The 26837-nt window shown below is 38.6% G+C and overlaps 1 protein-coding gene and 1 long non-coding RNA gene across 2 annotated transcripts; one reads left to right on the top strand and one right to left on the bottom strand.

The window, feature by feature from the left end:
• Positions 1 to 1018: 1018 nt before the first annotated feature.
• LOC104439049 (receptor-like protein 52) lies at positions 1019 to 9295 on the bottom strand. The gene is made up of 2 exons (XM_039309305.1): positions 8299 to 9295; positions 1019 to 3003 (listed from the first exon to the last, which is right to left on the bottom strand). The coding sequence occupies exons 1-2, from the start codon at positions 9293 to 9295 to the stop codon at positions 1019 to 1021; spliced, it is 2982 nt and encodes a 993-aa protein (XP_039165239.1).
• Positions 9296 to 19321: 10026 nt separating this feature from the next.
• On the top strand, positions 19322 to 20867 carry LOC108955820. The gene is made up of 2 exons (XR_005548990.1): positions 19322 to 19527; positions 20773 to 20867. It is a non-coding gene; the product is annotated as an uncharacterized LOC108955820 (long non-coding RNA).
• The last annotated feature ends 5970 nt before the right edge of the window (positions 20868 to 26837 follow it).

Here is a 26837-nt window from a genome sequence, read left to right on the forward strand (position 1 = left end):
TAAAATATTAATTTTGGGTACATTTATTATAAATATATTAATTTGGAGTTAAAATAAATATATCATAAATATATCAATTTGATATTCTTCAAGAAATTAAATCTTAATAATAGACTTCCATTTTGAGTAACGTTAGCTTTACCTTGTCGGAAAGTTTGATGTGATGCTAAATTTATAATTAATCACTTGTTGAGACTCTTTTTTTTCTCACACCAATAAATGCCCCCAAAATGTCTTTCCACGACGTGCGGCCGCTCCCAAACTTCAAACAACCCTTATTCTTTTCTTACAAAAAAGAATAATTGGACAACGTGGAACAAGAGAAAAAATATTGTTATAAATGTGTTTGCAATTACTGCAATCGAATTAAGTCGATTTGAAATTAAATTAAATTTTAATTTAATTTGTATTATAGTTTCGAGCCTACTTGCATATGATGCACACGCATATCTAAAGTTGACACATGTTAATGTACCCTAAATGCACACACAAAATTTATATTCCTTTTATTTTTGGTTTTAGGAATTGATTAAAATTATGCACAACGCACACCATGTGCACGAGCGAGACGATCGGTTGCTGATTCAAGTATATATATATATTTAAAATGCCACATTGAGAACATAAAGAATGGTTGCTGAAAATAGAGCAAAGCATGTTTGTTCTTGTGTTTTTTTTCAAGACGCAAGAAAGAAGAGTGTTCTCTCGTTCGGGCCGTGACTAAAACATCAAGGATACGGCGAATTGTTTCCACAAGATTACTAGCACGATAGTGATTATTCGAAAATTCTCTCTTTCATATGATGTCTATTGTTGATGTGTCTGAACTAGAGGTTTGTCGGACTCGAATTGAAGAACATCCGAATCAATTCATTTAAAGCGCTAATTCGCTTTAACTCCCTTTTTATATTCATATTTTAAATTGAAACACACGAATAATGCTTTTGGAAAATCATGTATAGAAATATATCATATTTGTTTCCGCCGTGTTTTATTAATTTTACTTATACATGATTAATCAAACCGCAGTAAGAACATTAACAACAGCACTTACGACAAACTCGAGCACTTGCAGGATTGAATCGAACTGGTCCGTGTTATTTCTGGAAGCTCTGATCATGAATAGCACCACCAACAAAACACACGTCGCCGCTGCAATGGCCAAGATCACGATCAATTTGAGATTGGTTTTGCTCGATCTACGGGATTGGGTGTTGCAGACATTGATCCTCATGAACGAATTGGATGCACAGAGCCCGGGGTTGTTCAGGAAACTGGTGTAGTATGAGGCGTTCTCTAACTTGGCCGGGATTGGTCCCCTGAGGCGATTGGAGGATAAATTCAGACGGTTCAGATTCAGTTGGCCGATTTCAGGAGGAATCAAGCCGGACAGTTGGTTGTCAGACAGATCCAACTGCGTGAGTACAGGTAGAAGACCGATTTCGCTTGGAATCGGTCCCGAGATCTTATTGTGACTAAGATTCAGAGTGGTCAAGGATTTCCATGAAACGATGTCTGTGGGAAGAATCCCGGAGAGCTCGTTCTGACCGAGCAAAAGCCTCGTCAGCTTAGGAAGCACGGTCAATTCAGCCGGAACCGTGCCACTGAGGAGGTTATTACTAGCATCGAACACCACCAAGTTCCTCCACGAAGACACCGTCCTCGGAATCTTGCCGAAGAATTTGTTGTTGCTCAGATTGATCCGAGTGAGGTTTGGGGACAGCTCCTTGGGAAGCTCGCCAGTTAATCCATTACCACTCAAGAGCAAGGCCGTCAAGTTCCGCGACATCCAGAGTCCTCCAGGCACATTGCCTGTGAATCCATTGTTGTTCAGCATCACTTCGAGCAAAGTACTGCAATTTCCAAGTGACTCCGGCAACTCCCCGCTGAGATTGTTGTCCATAGTGGCCAACCCAAACAGCGTGCCCCCATGGCACAGTTGTTCTGGAAATGCACCGGTCAAGTTGTTGAAGGCCACTTCGAATCTTCTGAGTGGGGAAAACTTGCCGAAGTCCGGGGGGATCGTGCCCGATAGATTGTTGTTGGACAGCCTGATATCAGACAAAGCGGGAAGACTGGCGATACCTTCCGGGATTCCGCCAGACAATTGATTGAACTCCAAATTCAAGCAGTATAGATTCTTGAGCTGTCCAAAAACTTCAGGTATGTTCCCCATCAAATTATTTAAAGACAGATCGATCACGCTCAGGTTTGCGGCACTGACTGCCTGAGGGATCGACCCGGACACATTAGTCTCGTACACGTACAAGTCGCTCAAGTTCCTCAGAGCAAAAATGCTGCCCGGGATCTCTCCAGTCAGTGGATTTATCCCCAAATTCAAGTGCTCAAGAGCCTCCATATCGCTGACCGTCTTCGGGATTCCACCATAAAGGTTTGTCTGCGCCATTGAGAAGAGCCGCAGCTTCTTTAGGACAGTGAAGTTCTGCGGTAGCTGTGATGGCACGAACTTCTTGTTGTACTCGAGCCTCAGTTCTTCGAGATCGGAGAGGCCAAAAATCTCTTCAGGGTATGTGCCGTTGTACTCAGACATGTAAAGGTGAAGGATCCTCAGCCTCCGCAGCCTCGCTACCGATGCCAGAACGTCAAACGAGAAGCTGTTGGCGGCAAGAATCAGGACCTGAAGATTGGCCATGCAATCGATATCGGATGGAATAGGACCTTTGAAGTAATTCTGGGACAGGTCGAGGTACACGAGCTTGGAACAATTGTAGAGAACAGTGGGAAACTCTCCAGGAATATTGTTGTAGGAGAGATCGAGCTTGGTCAGATTCTTGAGGTCACAGATGAACGGGGGGATCAAATAGTTTATGTTCAGGTCGACAAGATTGAGCTCGGTGATCGAGCCTTCTTGGCATTTGATCTCGGGCCATGCGCAGTGGGAGGATGAATTGGAGGCCACCCAGTGATCGAGGGGCGATGGGGCTTGCCAGGATTGCCTGAGCTTCAAGAGGACTTGCAGTTCTTGATCTTGGATTTGAGACTCTGCAACATGGGAGAGGGAAGCAGAGGAAGACGACACAGGGATGTAGGAAAGAAGGGGAAGAAAAAGCGAATGTGAGGAGATGACGAGGTTTGTCTCGGCATAATTGAAGGTTGTCCAGAGCTTTTCTGGTTAAAGACTCTCCAGTGTCGGAGCTTGAAATCAATCAGCTCAAAACATCAAGCGAAACGCGTCGGTTTGCTTTTGTTTATCGCTCGGCAGAACCCCCTACGGTTTTTAACCTCGTACCAAAGTCCTGAAATTTGGACCTAGATGAGTGGTGGGTATTACATGCATCGCATTTTTGAGTCCTCACATTCATGAATTTTGAGACCGATATCAGCCCACCCTTTTTCATTTCAAAATAATTAAAGAAAACAAAAAGAAAAGAAAGAATAGTTAAAGAACAATAACCATACAATGTAAGCTGTCACATCAACGAGAGGTTGCGAACAAATTCCAAAGTTCAGCAAGAATGGTTCGAATTTCCGTAACGTCATCCGACATCTAAATTTCTTAAAGATAAATGAGAAGAAATCATGAGAAACTAGTACCGAGTCCCTTAAAACACGAGTATCCATGGAACGATTGCATCGTGATTAAATTTGACAGTTGCAAGACTTGCAAGTGAAGTTTGATTTCAAGACCAATGCGGGGTATCATAGAGTGCAAATGATGATGTTTCTATTTTCGGGAACAATTTCTATATAGAAATATATATATATATATATATATATATTATTTTTGTTCACCGAATAAGTTTCTGAGTAAAATAATGTGTTTGATAATTGCACAAAATTTCTATTTTTGAGACAGAAGTTTGCCATCTTTGACAAATTCTAGACTGAATTCAAATGAAGAAAGACTTAACTAGACTCGAGATTATCCTTATTTCCTCAAAGGTTCGGTTCGTATGGGATATATATGGTCTACTGATTGGAAATGTCACCTACGAGATTGGTTATCTTTATTGGAATCAATTTAGATACATCAAATCATTTCGAAAGGTAAGTTATTTTGGAAAGAATCTACTTATGGAAACTAAGATCCTAATTGTATGGGCGAACAAGATTGATGGGCTTTCATCTCAATCTTCAAATGGCTCGAGATCTCCTTAATTGATTCTGTTTAATGGGTTGATTGGAAGAATTTTTTTTGGAAAGTGCCAACGGTTGAGAAGGCATGTAGGAGTATTTAAGGAGGCCTCTCTAGTTGTTCGATAGAGTGCGTGAAAGAAGAATTTCAAAGTCTGAAGCTTCTCATTTACTTGTTATTCCTTACATCGTGCTCAAACTTGTATTCAAAGGAGAGAGATCTATACTATGACTTCGTGAGAGTAGTATAGACTCTTTACTGAGAAGTTTAGACGCAAGATTGTAAATTCTCTTTTGATTCATAGTGGAAACCAGCTAAAAGGCTGTCGATGTGGGAGAGTGGATGTATGCTTAATCTAAGCCAAACCACTATAAATTATGTGTTTTTTTTTTTCTCTTCATTGAACTCCTTTACTTTATTTGTTGCGATATACTTCTACGTTTTGAAATAGCTATTAAAGTTTGATTCCTTCCGCAAAGTCTGTAGTCAACCAAACTCAGGTTAAAAGTAAAGTTTTTCATTGCATTTTGCAAAATATGTTTTCACACCTATTCAGCCTCTCTAGGTGTTCATACTAGCCATTTCAATTGGTATCAGAGCTCGTGTGCTTACCTATTGAAGTGTTTTACTTCTAAGCGAAAGATCCTCTATGGATAGTATTTTGGCTTTAGGTTTGGTTGAAGGTCAGAGCAATACCAGACTCCCTTACTTCGATGGAAATGAGTATAATGTGTGGAAGACCAAAATGAAGGCATTTCTCAAATCCAGAGATCCTTTGGAGTGGGATGTTATTGAAAAAGGGATCAACTCTAGCGCAACATCAGCTTCTGACAGAGGAAAAGAAGTTAATGATGTTGACGAAACAACACAATCCGAAATTATCAAGAGACAAGCTCTTGATGCAAAATTAATCTATTCTTTATATTGTGCCTTATCTCCCACTGAGTATAACTGAATTTCTTTTTGTGAAATAGTAAAAGAAGTTTAGGACAGATTACATGTTACCTACGAAGGAACTGACTGTGTGAAGGAAACTAAAATAAACATTCTGCTTGGACAGTATGAAGCTTTCAGAATGAAGGCTAGAGAATTTATTATTGATATGTTTAGTCATTTTACAGAGATTGTAAATGGCCTGGCTTATCAAGGTTAGCCAATTTTTGAACCAATGAAAGTCAACAACTGTTGTGTGGGCTTTCGAAAGACTAAAATCATGTGAAGACTTCAATTAGAGAAATTCAGAGGATCATGCCTCTATCAGTTGACGAACTAATAAGCACACTTCAAGCATACGAAGTGGAGCAGATAAATGATGAAGAAAATCTTAAAGGTAAGAAATCAATTACTTTAAAGTTTAATATTGATTCTGATGTTACAGATTCAAATGATGATATAGATGATGAGGAGCTGATGCTTATGATTAAGAAATTCATAAAGTTGAATATAAAGGGAAGAAGATTCAACTAAAAGAAGCCGAGCACGCAAAATTTTCAGAAGAGACCAACAGAGGACAATGAAGTCTGAAAAGAAATTGAGGTTAGTAATTCTGAAATTCCTATTAAAATCTCTAAGTATATAGATGAGCTTTGCCTTAGTCTTAAATCCTCTCTTAAAAGGATTTCCGAACTAAAAAGAGAGAACTTTAAGCTCAAGCAACAGGAAATATTTTGGAAAGAAAATTTTGAAAGTCTGAATACAAGTTTTGATAATTTGAAAGAAAATTCTGATTCTCTTTCAAAGGAAAATGCTATTTTGAAAAAGATATTTCAAATATTACAAAAATATTTTCAAAAGAATTTGAAAAACTGGAGAAAATTCTTTTAGCTCAAATACCTTATTCTAACAAATCTAGTTTGGGTATGACTTTAGAAACTGTTCCATTAATTGATTTTCCAAAAGTAAAAGAAAGAATTAAATAAAGACTTGCAATGGGATTTTACAAAAATCACTTTCATTTTTTTTTTTGTAAAACCTGTTGGCCAAAGTGTACTTAGATGTTCGAAGTGTAATAGCTCAGAATATTTCGAAAAAGAATGTCCCAAGGTTTGGAGACCGGTTAAGAAGAACTGGGCAAAGACTATTTTTAATACTAACTCTCTTGGACCCAAGAAAATTTAGGTACCAAAGAAAGTTTGAGTTTTTCTTTTGATCATAGGTCACTATTAAAAGAAAAATCAAATTGTATTTGGGTAGTGGCTATTTGAGGCATATGATAGGAGATTTAAGTTGCTTCATAAAGCTTGATAGATTGAATGGAGGAAAAGTGTTTTTTGGAGGAAACGGTAAAGGAAAAATTGTAGGATGTGAACTGTGAAGATTGGAAGCCTAACTATCAACAATGTTTTCTAGTGGAAGGTTTAAACTACAATCTACTGAGCATAAGTCAGCTTTGCGATACTGGTTTTAGAATAAACTTCCAAGAAGGCATTTGTTTTGGAACGAGTCAAGACTTTTCTCAATCTTTTAATGGGCGGAGACATGATAACATATACCTTCTGGACGTAAATCCAAAAGGTTCATAGTGTCTCATTTCTATTCAAGATGATGTAAGTCTCTGGCATTGAAAGCTTGGTCATGTTAATATGAAGCAAATTGCTAAAGTTTCTTCTAATAAGTTGGTTTGAGACCTTCCTAATCTGGCTTATCATAAGTCTGAATTATGCACTCCCTATGTCTTGAGAAAACGGGTCAAAAGTTCCTTTAAACCTGTAAATCAAGTTTCTACTAGTCGAGTTTTGCAACTACTCCATTTGAACCTTTTTGAACCAACTAGAACTCAGAGTATTGGTGGAAAGAAATATTGCTTAATAATCGTAGATGATTACTCTCATTTCACTTGGATATACTTTATGGCAAGTAAGTCTGAAACCTTCTCTTATTTCTCGAATTTTGCCAAGAATGTTCATAATGAAAAATGTTATGTTATTTCTAGCATATGAATCCATGGAGGTGAATTTGAAAATTAGGATTTTGTGAAGTTTTGTAATTAATCTGGTTTTCAACATGTTTTCTCTTCTCCATACACTCTAGAACAAAATGGGGTTGTGGAAATGAAAAATAGATCTTTACAGGAGATTGCTATAACTTTCTTGATAAAGAGCAAAATTTCCTCTCGATTTTGGATAAAAGCAGTTTCTACTGCTTGCTATATTGTCAACAAAGTATTGTTGAGACCTATCCTAAAGAAAACTCCTTATGAAGTATATAAAGGAAAGAAACCGAATGTTTCCTACTTTCATGTCTTTGGCTGTAAATGTTTTATTCTAAAGAATGCGAATGATCGATTTGAAAAGTTCGAGGAAAAAATCAGACGAAGGAATCTTTCTTGGCCATTCAACTTCAAGCAAAGCCTACGGGATCTTTAACCAAAAGACTCAATTCGTGGAAGAGTCTATGAATGTTAAGTTTCAGGATTATGTGCAGAATCAACCTGATCATATTCAACTTGAAGAGTCTGAACCAGTTCCAGACTTAACAAAATCTATTTCCCCTGAAGAGGTTCAGACTTCTGGAGTACAACAACAAGCATAACGAGAAGATTCAATTGAAGTAGAGGATCAACAGACTCTCAGACCAAATAGCAACTGGAAGCATAAGTCAAGTCATCCAAAAGAACTCATCATTGGCAACATTGATGAAGGAGTTCGCACTAGATCCAAAGCAAGAGAAGACTCTAGTGCTTTAGCACTTGTTTTTGAAATAGAACCAAAAGGTGTAGAAGAAGCATTGTCTGATGAAAGTTGGATAGAAGCTATGCAGGAAGAACTTAGACAATTCATAATCAATGATGTATGGGAGCTAATTCCAAAATCCAAAGGCAAATTTGTTATTGGAACGAAGTGAATTTTTAGAAACAAGATGGATGAGAAAGGAAAAGTGGTAAAAAATAAAGCAAGATTCGTGGCAAAAGAATACACACAGGAAGAAGGGAGTGACTATGACGAAGCCTATGCACCAGTAGCAATGTTAGAAGCAATTAGATTATTGCTTGCTTTTGCTTGTTTTCAAAATTTCAAGTTATTCCAGATGGATGTCAAAAGTGCCTTTCTCAATTGATTCATTTAAGAAGAAGTCTATGTGGAACAATCACTAGGATTTGAAGATCCAAGAAAACCAGACTCAGTCTATAGACTGAAGATGGCTTTATATGGTTTGAAGCAGGCTCCACAAGCTTGGTATGAAATGTTGAGTAAGTTTCTAACTCAAAATAACTTGATTGAACTCCAAATTCAAGCAGTATAGATTCTTGAGCTGTCCAAAAACTTCAGGTATGTTCCCCATCAAATTATTTAAAGACAGATCAATCACGCGCAGGTTGGTGGCGCTGACTGCCTGAGGGATTGACTCGGACACATTAGTCTCGTACACGTACAACTCGCTCAAGTTCCTCAGAGTGAAAATGCTGCCCGGGATCTCTCCCGTCAGTAGATTCATCCCCAAATCCAAGTGCTCAAGAGCCTCCATATTCCCAATAGTCTCTGGGATTCCATCAATCAGGTTCGTTTGTGCCATCAAGAAGAACCGTAGCTTCTTCAGGGCAGTGAAGTTCTGCGGTAGCTGCGATGGCACAAACTTGTTGTTGTCCTCGAGCCTTAGTTCTTTGAGATCAGACAGGCCAAAAATCTCTTCAGGGTAAGTGCCATTGTACTCGGACTGGTAAAGGTGAAGGATCCTCAGCCTCCGCAGCCTCGCAATCGATGCTGGGACGTCAAATGAGAAGCTGTTGGCGGCGAGAATCAGGACCTGAAGATTGGCCATGTGGTCGATATTGGATGGAATACGACCTTCGAAGTAATTCTGGGACAGGTCAAGGTACGTGAGCTCGGAACAGTAATAGAGAACTGTTGGAAACTCTCCAGGAATATTGTTGTAGGAGAGATCGAGCTTGGTCAGGTTCTTGAGGTCGCAGATGAATGGGGGGATCGAATAATTTATGTTCAGGTTGACAAGATTGAGCACGGTGATTGAGTTATCTAGGCAGGTGATCTCAGGCCATGTGCAGTGGGAGGATGAATTGGAGGTGACCCAGTGGTCGAGGGAAGATGGGTCCTGCCAGGATTGCCTCAGCTTCAAGAGGACTTGCTGTTCTTGATCTTGGATTTGAGACTCTGCATCATGGGAGAGGGAGCAGAGGAAGACGAGACACGGGATGTAGAAGAAGAAGTGAATATGAGGAGGTGATGAGGTTAGTCTCGGCATAATTGGAGGTGGTTCAGAGTCTTTTTCTGGTTAGAGAGACTCTCCGGTGTTGGATCTAGATATCTATCAGCTCAAAACATGAAGCAAAACGTGTTGGTTTGCTTGTGTATTGCTCGGCAGAACTCCCGGGCTTTTAACCTCGTTTGAAAGTGCTAAAATTCGGTGGGTCCTAAGAGGATGGGCGTGGATGCATTTGTTCCTTTTCGTTCTTTTCCATTTCCCTCCCCTAATGTCTCGTCTCACTGGACGGATGAAAGAGGGGAAGAGTCAAAGAGCCAATGATAATCTCCTTATCTTAACACTGCTGTAGAGTACACTTCGAAGAGCACCAAGATACCTTCGACATCAGTTTAACGGCAAGCCAGAAAACGGCAAGTTTGCTTCTCTGCAGAAGTTTCCACATGATTTCTTTTGACCGTCGCATCACTTACAGATTGAAGGGTCAATATCATGAAAATACTGTGATAAACTTATTCAAACTAATTTTTTGACCACAAAAAATTTAAAATTAGTATACTCGTAATAAATTTATCCTTCGTTAATTTCATTACATTTTACTATTAAATTGCTAAGTTGAATAATACATGAAAGTTGATGAACGTACTAATTTGGAGTTTTACTCTATATTTGCTATAGGTGTATTGGTTTGTATTTTTTGTGGTATTAATTCAATTTTTAAAAAATTAACGAAAAATAAATATATCACAAATGTACTAATTTTGGGTTTTTTGTTATTAAAAAATTAATTTGGAATTGGTCCTAAGTATATCAATATGAGATTTTTAAAGATTAAAAATTAATTTATGATAAATTTGTCACAAATATATCAATTTAAGATTTTTCATATCCTAAATTAAATGTACACGAAATTTTCATGATATATAGTGCTCTCTTCTTCTGCCCTAGTCTTAATCATTGTGCTTGTAACCTGGATCACCTATGGAGACGTGAGATGTTGACCCTGCGATGCGAAAACCATGAAAAAGAGGGGAGAACCTCCTGATCTACACACGCCTTAGGGGAAAATTCAAGGGTACAACTGGAAACCCTCCAACGTTAAACGTTGACCGTAGACTCTTTGGCTTTTTAAGTAGGTTTTTTGCGTCGGCTTTCGCCCTGTCCTTTTCTTTTTGTTGGAGAAGATAGCGATTTATGATGTTATTCTTGACTTCGATTCTAACATATTCAATCAAAAAGATTTAGAAATTGCCGTGACCAAATTTTCGGTGAACCACTTAGGGTTTACTTAATGGATTACTAAGCTTAAACTTAGCTCGAGCTCTCCCAAACTCATACCAATTCACGATTTAAGTTCAAATTCTTAACATGCAATTGATTTTCAATTAGGAATCATCGCTAATCTATTTTCGGTAGGTCGATCAGACACCTAAGTAAAATAATGGGAGAATCATTTTACTTCTACGAAAAGAGATTTTGGGTACGGAGACTTGGTTACACTAGATTTCTCTAATGCCTTTTCGATAACATTTCTTTTATTTTCAAAAATATTTTTGCAAACAGTTTGGATTGATTTTAAATTTACTTCCCTAACATGTGAGGTGGTCCACTAATTTAACACCCAAGAAAATAATTTTAAAAAATGTAGAACTTACCTCATAGCAACAAAAGTATCTATAGTGTTAGATCATAATTCACATTGACAGTTTTAGATATGATTTCTAATTAACACGTAATCACTCAATTTTTATTATTTTCATTTATTTAATGAGAACCATGTTTTATGCAATTCTACTAATCTAACTTGACAAAACATGACATAGCAACATGACCTAAGCTATATGACGAAAGTGAAATATGAGCATGCAACCTATCCTAAAGAATGAAATTGATTTATTCTAAGGTAATTTTTTTTGTATTTTCCATGAAATTTGACATTAAAGAAATTGAACAATTAAATATGTAATCGAAATTAACCAAATGACCTAATTCTAATGACGAGCAATTTCTAACTAAATGAACCTAGTAATCACTAGATGATGTGCATTTCATGAACCTAATTCTATATGATGTGCACATGATTTTTTATCCTAAAAATGCAATCTATTCTAGATAATGAAATGAATTTATTCTAAGACAATTTTTTTTTTTGTATTTTCCATGAAATTTGAAATTAAGAAAAATGCAAAAATTATCTATCTAGATTAAAATTTTATCCAGCTTATATTAAGGATCAGTTCAGACTAAATCCAAATTTAAATTAAGATATTATCTTAACCTAGCAATCTCTAACCTAAGATGCAATCTATCTAGAAAATTAATCTAAACTTAAAATGAGGTATGCAATTTTATCCTTATATGCAATGACGTGCAAAGAATGCCATAATTTTGCATAACATATGCATGTTGACTTTTTTTTTTTTTTTAATCAAATTCGAAATTTAAAATTGCAAAATAATTAAACGTGCAATTTAAATTTTAAAAGAAAAACTAACATCCTAAATGAATGCATTTTTTTTTTATATTTCTTTTTCATGATTCAAAATAAAATCCCTATTCTAAACATGCAATATAAAAAAAAAAAGAACAAACCTAATCCTAATTCAAACTTTTTTTGATTTTTTTCCTTTTTACAAAAATAAAATTGATTCAAACATTACGATAGTAAATCAAACAAGATAAGATTCATATCAAAAAGTTGGCAAATCATATCTTGTGCATGAGATCGGGTTGTCCAATTTTAAAATTAAATCGCAAATCGAATATCGGGTGTGAGATCAGATTTTCGATTTTTGCAAGGGATTGCGAATCGGATTTCGAGCGTGAAAATCGGACTGACAATCCCTAATTTGAGGGAGACTTTCATGTTGGAATATCAATAATATATTTAGGAACAACTTCACTAAAAAAAAAGCTATATAAGAAAATAAAAAACAAACAATAAATAAATAAATAAAAAGACTACCTAATCCTCTTTTTCTCTTTCTTTTTTTGTTTTTATTTTTTTGTTTTTCTTCTTTTTCAAGCATGGCTCGTGCTCGTGGGTCTCCAAGTGCAGAGGATCGCCGGAGGTGGGAGTTGTCGGAGCTCCAGCAAGGGTGGATCGGCAGCGAAGGCGTTGAGACAGAGCCGCCCGGTGACGGGCCAAAGGCGGAAGTGTTGGACAATTGCGAGGAGGTGGGTTGCGGCTGCGGCTTCGACGGATCTGGCTGTAGGATGCAAGCGGCGCAGGAGTGGCTGCTGCGACAGTGGTCCGGCAAAGGGATATGCACGTCGCGGGTGGGAACTGAATCGGCAAAGGAGTGCTGTGGGCGTCGCTTGGGACCAAATTGCACATTAAGTAATAGTATAAGGACCATTTGTGACATTTTCCCTATCAAATACTATGGTTCTCATGCTTAGATCACTAATCCAAGTGTCGGTGTACATTTTACTAATCCAGGAGCCAATAGACCTTCCCTGCTTGGTTTTTTAAAGTGATCTTCCTTCTTATCATAAGAAAGAATATATTAATAGTAATTTAATTCCTCAACCACCGGGGGTTCGCCTAGTGGGCCACCCTTCCAACTTGAAATGGGGAGGTTAGGGGTTCAAATCACCACATTCTCAGGGGGAATTGGGGTGGGGACGATTTCATTTCAGGAGTGGGTTTCGACTCCCACGCCCTGCAAGGAGGCAAGGGCAAAAGTCTGAGAGTGAGTGTTAGAGTAGAATTAGAGTAGGACCGACTAAAAAAACTCCTCCGTCATGTGATCTCATCTGAAACTCTTTTGCAATTTTTTTTTTCCTTTCAAATTTAGATTCTAACTATAAACCATCTTTGGAAATACTCATCACTCTAAAAAAAGAATTAATTTACTCATTAACTCTATGTAAAAATATTTGTTTACTTAACTAGTAAAGTTCTTTTGCAACAAATGAAATTAGGATTCCCTGTATCCTAGCTAGCACAGATTTTTCTTTCTACTCTAATCAACTAGATGTATATCATTCGGTTGAAGCCGTCGGACATTTAGAATTCTTAAGACATTCAAGGGAAATTCAGGGGAATAACTCGAAGCCCACCAACGTTGAACATTGACCGGACAGTTTTTTCGTCGGAGTAGGTTGGAAAAAAGGAAAGCAACCAAGTTGCTGGATGATTTCGGTATCTCGCGCTTTGAATTAGATTGAATTTTCAACCGTGATTTAGCGAGGGCTTTCTAGATAATCAAATTGGGATTCTACAAATGGACATTCTTAAAAGTTAGGTGAAGGATTGGAGGAATTTTCTGTACGTTATTTATAAGATTTATGATATGATTATCTAATATAACATTTACAAATAGAGAGAAATACACCACAATTTTGAGAGATGCAGAAAACCATCGAAAATATTCTAACCATGTCTAATATAAGAAGATATTCCAGAGAACTATCCTAATTATCTCTAACGCCTAAGATTTGGCTTCCTATGATTAAGTATTGCTATGAGATTTACACATGCATGAATGTCAATGTTCTTCAAGCCGCGAAGTTCTAATTCTGTCTCTAACTCAAAGTGGCTCACTTTTGGCATGGATTTGTGGAGCCAAAATGAATGTTGATCGAAAAAGAAAATAAAAGATAAATAAACCAATTATTATGAAATTTTATAAATGAGATGTAATTGAGATTTGAAAATTTGTGTATCATAATATAAGAAGTTTTAAGACTTCCGTTTTGATTATTATTTTAAGAAAAATGATTGGGTGATAGCCTTTAATCGCCATTCTACATAAAGAACGATGGATTCCAAATCAGATATGTAAATCTCTTTCTTCTCCTTCACTATGTTTGAGTATCTTGCTATGTTGATCTTGTAATGCTGTTTTGATGGCCAACATACACAATTTATTCAACCCACAATGGATTATTTACTTTCAACCTCATACATGTGCGATATCCATTTGTTTTGTTTCGCTGAATCAATGGGAAAAACTCGGCAATGCGATGCATCATGTTGGACTTTGCCTTTTCTCCCTCGAAGAAGCAATACCCCTTTTCTACTCACTTCATTCCAAAAGAAAATTTAGTGAAATTCCTATGTCGTGCAGCCAAAACGGGCCACGTCAGTTTGGAAAATTAAAGAAATACATTTCACCTTTCTTTCCTTACATAGAGGGTTAGCTAAAGATGATATGCTCCAAGTCTTTCTACATTTCTTTTTGAATTATCGTGTGCCTAATCGTATCACCCAAAGAAATTTCTCCTCTTTTGAGGCAATGCTTGACCACAAAAATCTTCCGAATGGGTCCACGAAATTCTAATCCTCACGGCACGATCACGACCGTCTTAAATCATGCACCATGATGTGTGGAAAATACTCCTTTTCTCCCTCGAATAAGCAATACTCCTTTTTTACTCACTTCATTCCCAAAAGTCCAATTTTGCTAAAAGAAAATTTAGTGAAATTCCTATATCATGCGGCCAAAGGCGGGTCATGCAAGTTTGGAAAATTAAACAAATACCTTTCACCTTTCTTTCCTTTGATAGACCATAAAATATATATACAAAAAATTGTCGTTTGACATGGAGGGTTAGCTAAAGATGATACGCTCCAAGTCTTTCTACATTTCTTTTTGAATTATCGTGCGCCTAATCGTATCATCCAAAGAAATTTCTCATCTTTCGAGGCAATGCTCGACCACAAAAATCTTCCAAATGGATCCACGAAATTCTAACCCTTACGGCAGGATCACGACCGTCTTAAATCATGCACCATGACGTGTGGAGTTCATATTTCAGGTCTGTGCTTTGATTGGACTCATTGAAATTTATAGTTTGATTGTACCGAACTATGATCGTTAGAAAGAGAAGCTCTCATAGGCCAAGAGAATATCCATTTAGAGGGTCTACTTTGGTTCTTAGGAGGAACATATAACGGACCTAGGCTAGAAAAGTTATTTTCCCTAGAAAGAGTTTGGGATTTGCAATGTAGTTAGAAATGAATAAGCACAGCTTATGCATATATATTATGAAGTTTGCAGGAGTGGAGACTGCTAGAACAATTGAATAAATTGTAAAAAATTGATCCGGTTGGTACATTGTTGCCAAATGAAAAATTATGGCTTTCAAATGTTAAAGGTGATAATGCACTTAAAGTAAGTGTGTGCCTAGATCTTCTTAATCGTCTCGCATTAGTGCCTTAACATGACCCAATTAGCTGCCTAAGTTCATATTGCAATAGAAATTGTTTTGTACTTGTGGCACCCCTCGACGGCCCCCGATCCGTTAGGGTCGTCACAGTTCGCTTACCTTTCACTTCCCTATTAACATGTCACTCTGATACCATTTCAATTGTAGCGGGTCCATACAACATAGGGGGTTTACACTTTTTTTTAATAGGTCCCTTGCGCAATTCATATACGGAAGCACATCCAACAAACTCCCTTCCCTATATTCAGAAAACGATGCATACCGACTAAACATCTTATATAAGTTAAAGCCGAACACGTTTATTTACATAAAGCATATGGACATCTTTAGTCGGTACATCAAAATGCCAATGTTTCTATACTCGGCTATACTTCAAAAGATGACCAACATCTCTTCTAACAATCGAATACTTAAAGTCCCATCGACTTGTGTTGGCGTCCAAAAGTTCCTCCCTTTGATATCCTTCTCCTCGCAATCATATCCAACCACTTGATTTATCTACTGGTAGCAGTGGCAGCAGAGGGATCTTATCTAGTCTGAAATGTTATTCCCCAAAAGGGGTGAGTACAACCACTCAGCAGGTAAATGGCCAATAAACCACTCAATACATCATGCCATGCAATCATCACAATCATACCTCACATGTCATACAAGCATCCATGCACAACATACCATGGCATCATGCACATGTCATCATACCTCATGTACCATCATCATCATATAGACATCATCATCATATCATACACTTACCATCAACATGTCACATATGGCATCATCCTTACCATGCATCCATGTGTATAACATCATCATCATATCACCATATCACATGTACCATCATCATTACCATGTATTCATGCATGTAACATCATCATCATATCATCATATCACATGTACCATCATCATTACCATGCATCCATGCATGTAACATCGTCATCATATCATCATATCACATGTACCATCATCATTACCATGTATCCATGCACATAACATCATCATATCACATGCACCATCATCATATTTCAATTTCAATTTCTCAATTTCATCCTTTCATATTGGACCGCCACATTTCTCTTTCCTGGGACCAATGTTTGCATCCCATATTCACCACTTGCGCCCAATCCTAGCGTCGCGAGAACCTCCGGCATTCAGCCATTTAAGGCCATCGGGCATCCGGCCCCCCACATTCCGGGCATCTCGTATCCCAACTGGCATCACGAGGCATCCCCTCGGGCAAAAACCTGTTAGGCTTCCGGCATTTGCACTCCCTGGCAGGGCATCTTGCATCCCAACTGGCATCACGAGGCATCCCCCCAAGCACAAACCTCCAGGGCTTCCGGAATTATGTACCGACATACCACCAGGCCTCCCCTGGAATTACGTACTGTATACCATCGAGCATCCCGACACTCCCGGGGAATCTCCGGGACTCGCCATGAAAATGGTTTCCCCTGCCCTCCGGAATTACGTACCGACAAACCACTAGGCCTCCCGTGGAATTACGTACCGTATACCACCAGGCATCCCGACACTCCCGGGGAATCGTTGGCTCACACCTCCGACGGCATTCTCACTTATCTCAATTCACATCTTCAATTATAGTTCAATTATAACATGGCATGTGATGTGATGGCAATCAAGATCATATTCATCATTGAATTCATACATGCATCTCAAATCATTATCATGCATGCAGCTAGACACCATCATTCATCACAATACAATTCATGGAGTCCATGCAATATAAAATGGTCCATATCTCATGCCTTTTCAAAGTTTACAAAATTCCAGCATGTACCATTTTTAGAAAATATTTAAATTAAATATCCATATGCTTCTCAAAAATCATGAAATTAAGGCTAGTGATAAACAATACAATAGGGTAATAATTTCATGAAAAACACAAGGCCAATCAAATTCCACACAAAATTATAATTCAAACAAATACAGCATGTAATTTCGGATAAAAACAGAATACACAGTTTCCGAAATAATTTGATTAAAATATCCAAAAAACCTTCAAAAATTATGAAATTTTACCAGGTTTTAGCCAAGACACTAAAGTGGATTTTTTATGAAGACTTCTAAGCCAAATTATTTTTATATTATTTTCTACAGTCACACGAAGCTTCTGGATCTAACACCGAAACGTCCAGTGCATGGTTCTCCGAAATACTGAGTTTGTTACCCACTTATACTTCTTATTTTCATCTGAAATTTGGATGTTTTATTTAAAGATGTCCCCTACAACTTTCATGAAGAGATCTAAGTCATATTCAAAGTACAGTCTCCATATGGGTCCATGAAGTCTCGGGTAACCTGTACCGCGTCTCCAGATCTACGGTTTTCAAGAGTAAGCTGATTCACTAGGCTACACTTGTTAATTTTGCTTAAAATTTGAGTATGTTGAACTTCAAGATGTTCTCTACAATTTTCATGAAGAAGTCAAAAAGATATTCTTAGTAGAAATCAGCATGCAACCACAAATCCACTGAAAGGTCAGTGAAATCGTTCCAGATCTGATGTCTTTGTAGGATGAGTGTTTGAACCCTCAAATCTACATAATTTTGTATCAAATTTTAGTATGTTATATTTTAAGATGTTTTATACAAATTTCATGAAGAGATTAAAGTCAAAATCGAACTAAAAACATGCATGCAAGCTCTCACAAGATTCTGGTTCAGGTGGTTCATACGAAAACAGCATGCATCTCCAAGAACAAACCTCATGTACTTCGATTTCTAACCTCTAAACATCCAAAAATTCAACCACACATGCACATGCAAGGGGTGGAAATCAGTCCCAACTTGCCTCTAAGACCAAGCGGACATCGACACACGAACGGCACACCGGCGACGGACGGACGGCGTGCGGGCGGCAATGGGCGAGCTCCTTCTCTCGGCTCCCCCTTCTCTCTCGCCACTCCCTCTCTCTCACTCTCTCAAAACCAGCCACTCTCTCTCTCTCTCTCTCTCTCTCTCTCTCTCAGCCCCTCCTTGGCTCCAATGGGCCGACCATTTGGCCCTCCAAAATCCATACTCTTGGGCCTAAGGCCCAACCTAATTAAACCCACAATTTCCCTTTCAATTATTCATCTTTAATTCTTTCTTTTAAGAATTTAATTACTAAATTCCACATGGCCAAAATCTTGTAACATTTATAGGAACTTAGTCTATAAAGTGCATAGCCAAGCATAGATTATTCTCATTAATTTATCTAATTTAAAATCTCATGAATACAAGCATATATCACTTAGTCTTAAGAGGAGACTAATGGCTAAAGCATAAACCATAGGTAATTTCGTTACCTAATTATGGGCTTTAATACACCTTAGAGCTTGTCTTGAATTTTTTTGGGATGCCACAGTACCATCCGTGATAATTATAATTGTAGAAAGAATGCAATTCTGCGTTCTTAATTCATGAATAATGCGCCCCTCCTTTCTTCTCTCTCTGGGAAGTATACTACTCACGAGACTAAAATCAGAGAAACCATCTTTTATTCCATTTCACCAAAGCAAGTATGTTTTTTTTTTTTTTTGGAGATGCCATAAGTATAAGCTATAAATAACCAATAAGCAGGCTAAATATATTAGAAAATTAGTCAATAAGATTTAACTAGGGGTGTCAAGACCCGAACCGAAAACCGAACCGAACCGAAAAAATCGGTTTTTTCGGTTCGGTTCGATTTTCGGTTCGGTTTTCATCAAAAACCGAAATTTTTTTTATTGGTTCGGTTTTATCGGTTAATCGAACCGAAAACCGAACCACAAAGGCACGAACCGAGAACCGAAATTTTTTTTTATCGGTTCTCTCCCGACTCCCGTCTCTGAGTCCTCTCATCGTGTCTCGTCTTGGTTTTTATTGGTTCCCGAGTTCTCCCACGGCGACGGCGACGGCGACTGCGACGGCGACCGATTGAGGGACAGGGTCCCTTTCTTCTGCAAATCTCTCCTTCGTCCCTCTTCCTTCTGTGACGGCGACGGCGACTGAGGGGCCGAGCATGTCTTGCGGGTGCTCTGCTCTGGACTGAGGGGCCGCCAGTGGCTTTAGATCTGCGACGCCTCTTGCTTGCTCAATGAACTGGGCTAGTTCAAATCGGTAAGATTCTCCTTTGATCGCTCTGCCTACATCTTCCTCTGCAAAGATCTCTTTTGCTCTTTTTCTCAGTGCTGTCGCTGGGTCGCATGCAGAGGGTATCTGGGTTTTTTTTTCCTTTTTTCTTGCTTTGCTCCATTTGTTCTGTTCTTTGAGACGTTTTCTTGGTGGGTGTTGAGGCGAAGGTTTTGTTTTTCTGTTGCGACGCGAGCTCTGATTTGTGCTGCTGCGTTGGTTCCGAGGAACACTCTGTCAGTCTACCATTCTTGCTATTTTCTTTTTAGCGGATTTTTGTTTTTCTGCTTCGGCTCTTCTTTTTTCCTGTACAAAAGGATTTTCTGTGGATTTAGGTGAGATCCTCATTGTTGTTTCGCTTCCATTGGTGTGACGAGTGTTAATTTTGTTGTTGTGCTGAGTGGTACACAATGAAGATGGATGCTTTATCTGTTTTTTGGGGAAATATTGAAAATAGATTTAGCCAGATGTTCAATCTTCAGGTTGAGTTCTTGTTTCCAACAAAGTTCGGGTTTTTATTTAGGCGTGATTATCTGTTTAGTTTGCCAATCTGTGGAAGTGAAGTGATTTACGTGTTGCTTAAGCTGGAACATTGGAGGAGGGGATGTTGTTGTAGCTGGAATGTCGATTTAAGCTTCTACTTCTGTCCTATGTTGTTTGGCTGATATGCAAAATTGATGAGAAAATGAAGAAATATTTCGTTAAATGCTCGGCTCCATTGTTGACTTTCTTGGCTCCTTTAGATGGCCATGATTAAAACGCCTGCTGAACATTCTTATTAGGAGGTTTTACTTTTGTGTTTGCTTCTCATACATGGGTGCTGATGTCAAAGGGTTATCATTGACTGTATCTCTGTTTACAGCTATTGATTGTTTCCCCCCTAATTTCTGTATTGGAATGTGATGAATCTACATGGAGTTTATGGTTTTAATCACCTTCTGAGATGATAGAAACTGAAAAGGTCGGTACTTGCCGATTCAATTGTTGTATGTGGGATTTCTTATGGAAGTTCTGGGCCGATGCAGAGGGGTTGTTTTCTGGTTTTCTTGGTGGGAATTTTTAGGTCCTCTTTAATGTTCAGTGTAGTTCATCCTCGTTTAACATTGTAGCAGTGATGAGCTTCAGCGACATTTGCTCAGCTACAGCTAACTCTCGTTTAACATTGTAGCAGTGATGAGCTTCAGCGACATTTGCTCAGCTACAGCTAACTATTTCCTTGGTGATTGTACGCAGACTTTGAGAGAAGACAAGGCTCTTGTTTAATCTAATAATTTTTTAAGGAGCATATACAGAAGGTAAGCCGTCCCCACCCAAAAAAAAAAAAAAAACCAAAAACCAAAAGCTAAAAACGAAAAACCGAACCAAACCGAACCGAAATTTTGGTTCGGTTCGTATTCGGTTCGGTTCGGTTTCGGTTTCGGTTCGGAAGATTTTTCTAACGGTTCGGTTCGGTTCGGTTTTTCAAAAAAATCGAACCGAACCGAACCGTTAACACCCCTAGATTTAACTACGAAACTTACACTTACTGAGCTTTGGTACATATGACATGCAATGACGTTGGCATTTTTTTTTTTTTTGGGTCGAATAGGTTGGCATGTTTGTTTCCCATCGTAATTGGTAGAGCTAAAACAAGTCTAATCATATCATTTTCGATTAAGTTACCCTTATAATTATCATGTCATCCATATCTGCTTTTATTTCTGTTACGTTCATGTCGTGCGGAGATGTTCGCTATAGAAATGGGAGAAATTATACATAAGAAGTGACCTTAGTGGTGGGGAATAGAGGAGAATCCGTTGCTCCATGTCGAAAAGACAAACGATTTAAGGCTCTGTTTGTTTTATGAAAAATATAATATTTTTAGAAAATGTTTTTTAAGAAGTCATTTTCCAAGAAGACAATTTTTTTAGTGTTAAGTTGAAACTCAATAACAAACTAGAAGATATTTTCCGTCGTTTAATAAGAAAAATATGATATGATTATCCTAAATAACCATATACTAAGTGGGTATTAATGACTTGCGCATGGATAGTTGAGGAACTAGGTACGAGCACCAAGGTCCTAAGCTTGGCCTTGATGGACCCCAAAGGGGGGGTTAGGTGCCCAGGTTCGGGCATGGGAGATACGAGCACTAGCACGGGTTTTGGGCTTGGCCTCGATGGTTCCAAGCATGGGCAATTGAGCCTTGGCCTCAATGGACGCAGGCACAAGCGCTAAGGACTCGAGCATGAACATTGAGTCTCTAGCATGAGCATTGGGCTCCCAAGCCTTGGCCTTGATAGACACTAGCTCGGGCATTAGGGACTCGAGCTCGAGCTGCGAGGACCTAGGTATGGCCTTTGTGGACTTGGGCCTAAGTACCAAGGATTCAAGCTTGAGCATCAGGTGCTTGGGCTCTAGTGTTGGGATTTGGGCACAGGTAGTAGGATCATGCGCTAAGCTTTTGTGGACTTCGGTTGGATCACTGAGGCATCGAGCATGGGCACTAGACCCTTAGGCTCGGCCTTGATGCACCCGGCACAGGCACTAGGGACCTAGGCACTAGTGTCCTTAGGCCTATCCTCGATGGAGTTGAGAGTGGGCAATGGGAATTGAGGCACTGGCACTAGGGTTGTGGATTTGACCTTAATGCGCTTGGACTCCTGTGCTAGGGACCTAGGAACTAGCATTGAGGTTCTCGTCTCCAAGTATAAATTTTCTAATTCAAGCTTTGATTTCTTGTCATATTTTGAAAAATGATTTTCAGTTTATTAAAGAGGAAATTAATTTTCTGATTTTAAGTATAGATTTTTCTTTGACTTATTTTTTAAAGTAATCCAAATATAAAAAAATGAAAAAAAATTCTTCGAAAAATATTTTTCGTGGAATAGTTATTCTTGACATAAAGTGACGCATATGAATACTAAATTAACAATAATTGTCGAGAATCTCCTGATGTAAGCGACGAACCCACTTATGACTCTGCCTCGTTGAGATATCATGTCGTCAATGAAGTGATATCGTCGTGTTTGACGGTTTATCTACACTTCCACGACCATATTGGAGTCGTAGTGGGCAGTCGGGATCTGGCTTTCTTATCGGGATTTACGTTAGGAATTTAAGAAATTAACATTGATTAGTCTTTGTCCGGTCGTGCACCATCGCCGATCGTTCAAAAAGGTAGTTTTGTTAACATCTCCATTATTTGAAAAGAGTGGGATGCAGAGCTTTGAATATATGAGCACAACACGGGGGGAAATATAAAAAGAGAAACCATTCCAACTGGTGCATGTTCTGGTCAAATGGATGTTTTTTTACTGGGAGTGTGCAAAAGAATCGAAAATCACCTAGACCTCCCAGAATAAGACCGGACCAGACCAGACTGAACCGGAATCAACGATTTTCATGGGGGCCGGTCCGGTTCCTAGTTCCAATTTAGTGGAACTGGTGAGTATTGGTCGAGTTCTTGATTCTAGACGTGAAACCGTCTGCTTGCCTATACAAATCGGACCAGTGTATATATATATTTAAAAAAAGAAATTCCATCTCAATTACTTGAGTGTTTTGTAGTTTTTTGACTAAATATATATGTACATATGTGTATATTTATACTTATTTGACCTTATTGACTAATTTTATTTTATTTTCCATTCTAATAATCAATTTATTTACTTTTTCAACCAAAAAAAAAAAGACAAACAAACGTAGAGGAAGAAGAGAACTGATTGGAGATGTCCATAAGAGCCAATGCCTCGTTTTAAGATTATAATTAGATCTCTCCTGAACAATTCTCATGATTAAATTAGGTTGACATTGAAAAAAGATGGATTAAACGATTAATATTTTAATTTCTATGGGGTTAAGACTTTTAATTTGGAGTCTAATTCTCTACATGTTTCCGATGTCGAGAAATCTTAAGAAAACCACACCGTGACCTTAAAAAAGAGAGTAAGTTTTTAGTTAACAAGTATTGTCTATTTGTCTTGCCCTATAGTTTTCAATTTTTAATCAAAATCAATGGTTCGTAATTTAATCCAAGTATAAGGCCAAACAAGCTTTGTAGGGATTGGGGACCGGCTCCATGGACCCACTCGAGAATCAGACCGAACCAGCGGTCCGGTTCTCGGGTGAATGCATAAACTAATGGACGAGTTTCAGTTCTAATTTTTTGAAATCGGTCCTTAGTGGGCGGCCCAATTCTAAGGTGGGAACCACTCACCCGGACCATACTCACCACTACTTTCTACGTGACGTGAATATGTAATTTTTTTTTTTTTGGTATATAAGGTGCTTTCATACCAAAGAAATCAAAAGGATTTTGAGATTTAATCAAATTACGTTCTGATCCTTAAAACCATTGGCAATTTCTGTTTAGGAGGATTCAATAGTTGAAAGTATTTATACTGATTTATATTTTCTTTCTAGGGGAATAGCATATGAACCGCCTTTTAATTGAGTATATATCCGGATGATCCTAATGGCATAAACTCAAGTAGGCCTACGCAATGAGGATTTCAGTGTATTGCTACAAGAAGTTTACAAGGCGGCCAGAGATTGAGAAGAATGAAGTCTCAAATTCGATTCTTGGCCTCACCTAATACCTAATCTACTTCAGGCGAGACCACCAAGGAAAATGCTCTTAGAAAAATCTCTCGGTCCCTCTAAATGTGATGCCTTTAATTAGAAGTAGATTACGTCCGGTGCTTGAAAAAGGAGGCATGATGCTTTGAAATGTCTGTCTGTCATTGTCAATGGGGGCTAGTGCTAGTGCGTTTGAAAGGCTCAACCATTTCTGCGAAGCCAGATCCTAAAACTTATGGGCCAGTATATCCTGAAGGCCCGACCAGCCTATCAATCCTCTTCCTGCAATCATTTGAAAGCCCTATCAATGTGGAGTTGTACCATTTCCTTCTATTCAAATGGATTGATCACTTGCGGTGACTTGTTCTTATTGAATTCAGTTTTCACGTGTCAACCTAGTGTTTCACTACGTGGGCCTCCTCCTCGGGGACTTTGAAAGGGGGAGAAATCGGGCATGATAGATACATTTGCATTTGGTGCATCCAAATCTCATGCTTTATGTGGATTTTATGTGAGTTATATCGGTGCGAATTCGCGATTTCTCTTTATGAAAAGCAGAGGGTAAAAGGGAAACTATCCTTCGTTAGCCTCCGAGCAATATTCTGAAATTCGAGGACAAGTGAACAATCTCAAATATGTAGAGTTCAATTTGTCAACCCCAAAAAGACTAAACAAATATATAAGAACCCGCGGGAATCGGTGCCTTTCAGGATGCAGCTAGTACAATCTTGGGATCTGATGTGGGCTTTTTCTAAGCCCGCAGAAAGAAGTGACGCCGACGGACGAGACGGACGAGAAGAGTTAAGGCCTGTTCACTCTTCAGCAGCAAATTTGACAGAGGACAAAAATCGATTTTCTTGGACAGTGGACCAAAAGCAACCTTTTCGCACTGCACATAATCATTGCAATTGAATAGAACCTGACAAAAATTTCCATTGTTCAGCACGGAAAGTGGACTCTGCACAGAGTCCTAAACAGGCTCAAGAATAGCTCAAGTTGCAGATTTACAATGCAGGAGAATGTTCTCAGCTTGTTTTGGTTAATGCGAATTCTGGGATTATCCAACTCCCTGGGAGACACAGAAAGTTCACAAAAACCAAACAAATCACCCGGGTGCTTCTGCGGTCTGGCAGATGCGATCATAAAAGGATAGATCTCGGCCATTCGTTATCTATGAGCAAAGATTTTTCGAATCGGAATCTCATTGATGCTGCATTCTAACCAAGCAATGATTTCTCGTAAAGATGCCATAGCGCAAGATAAATTTTTTTTCTTGGATTTCAAAGGAGCAAGATATCTACCTTTAAAAACACTTGTTTAGTTACCGGCGTTATTGAATATTATGAGCTTTCATCAAAGTATGATCAGTCCTCGGCAAACCAAGCAGGGGTCGAGGTCGAACAGCGTACCTAGGGAACCTTATCACAGCAAGCATATATTATTTGGAAAACATCGAATTATTTTCTTTTAGTAAAAAAAAATTAGAATATAATAAGCCTAATCGGATAGATTGAAATTGTAAAAAAATGAAAAACCATTAGATTCCCCCGATCTACTTTAGCTCATATTCCACGTAAGCATGTCCATATGAGACCCACATGATTTTACCGCTTATTGGGAATGAATTATTGTAGATTGGAAGTTTCCAAAAAGCACGAAATAAAATAATTTGTCCAAATATGCCCAGTTTGTACATTTGAGACCTAAAGATCTAGGTCACGATTATTGAGGACAACTGAATTATTTTTCAAAGGCGCAATTGAGTTTGACATCAAAAAGTATAACTTTGGACTTCAATGGACTTATTGACTTTTTAATTCGTAATCGTCTAGTAAAAACAAAATCGTAAGCATGGTAATTATGCTCCGGTGTTTACTTCACTGATGGTTTGGAACTTCGATTTCAAGTTCGAGTTCAAATCTTACCATCATAATTTCAAAAAAAATAAAAAAATGAATTGATCTCAAATAAGGACGACGGAGTTCAGGTAAGCCGACGTCAGGAATATTTCAATAAAGCCGAGTTCGAGCTTGACATGACTTGGCAAAACTATATTGACTAGAGTGAAAAATAAAGCTGAGCACCGAGTAAGCGCCGAGAATTACATCTTCTCGAGGCCGCCAATGGCCACAATCGGACATGTCATCACCGGAGTCCTAAAAGAACTGAATCCTGAATACAAAAGGCCAAGTCTTCACCAACCCTAGCCCACATTCCCAACTTTTTCAAATGATCACATCCATGATAAAGTCCAAAACCCACAACGCCAAACGGATAATCCGTCTTTATAAAATCATCTACTTGCATCTGCTGTATCGGAAAAGAGACTTATCTAGGCATGCCCGGAAAGAGGGAGACTAACCTTCCATTGGCGCTCGCTCGAATTCAAGCTCTTTCCTTCTGTTTGGTTCTCTCGGAAAATTTCAGGATTGTTGAGGAGCGGAAGAATATAGTAAAGGACCAAGCTCGTGAGAAGAGCCGAATCGTAACTTGCTTGGGGTCTGTGTGCTGTGGAGTTGGTGGCAGCAGTGGGAGATGAGCAAGAAGTCGGCGATCATCGTGTGTGCCATTGTGGCGGCGGGTGTGGTGGTGGTGAGAGCAGGAGGAGGAGGAGGAGGAGGAGAGGAGTGGAGGAGGGTGGTTGGAGTCGAACTATGCGACATAGTTGCCCCGTGAGGTGCTCGTCTTGCTCCTGCCATGATATTCAGCATCCTGAAGAAGCTAGAAAGAGATACCCT

This window comes from Eucalyptus grandis, chromosome 3 (genome assembly GCF_016545825.1).
Source record: "Eucalyptus grandis isolate ANBG69807.140 chromosome 3, ASM1654582v1, whole genome shotgun sequence".
NCBI lineage: Eukaryota > Viridiplantae > Streptophyta > Magnoliopsida > Myrtales > Myrtaceae > Eucalyptus > Eucalyptus grandis.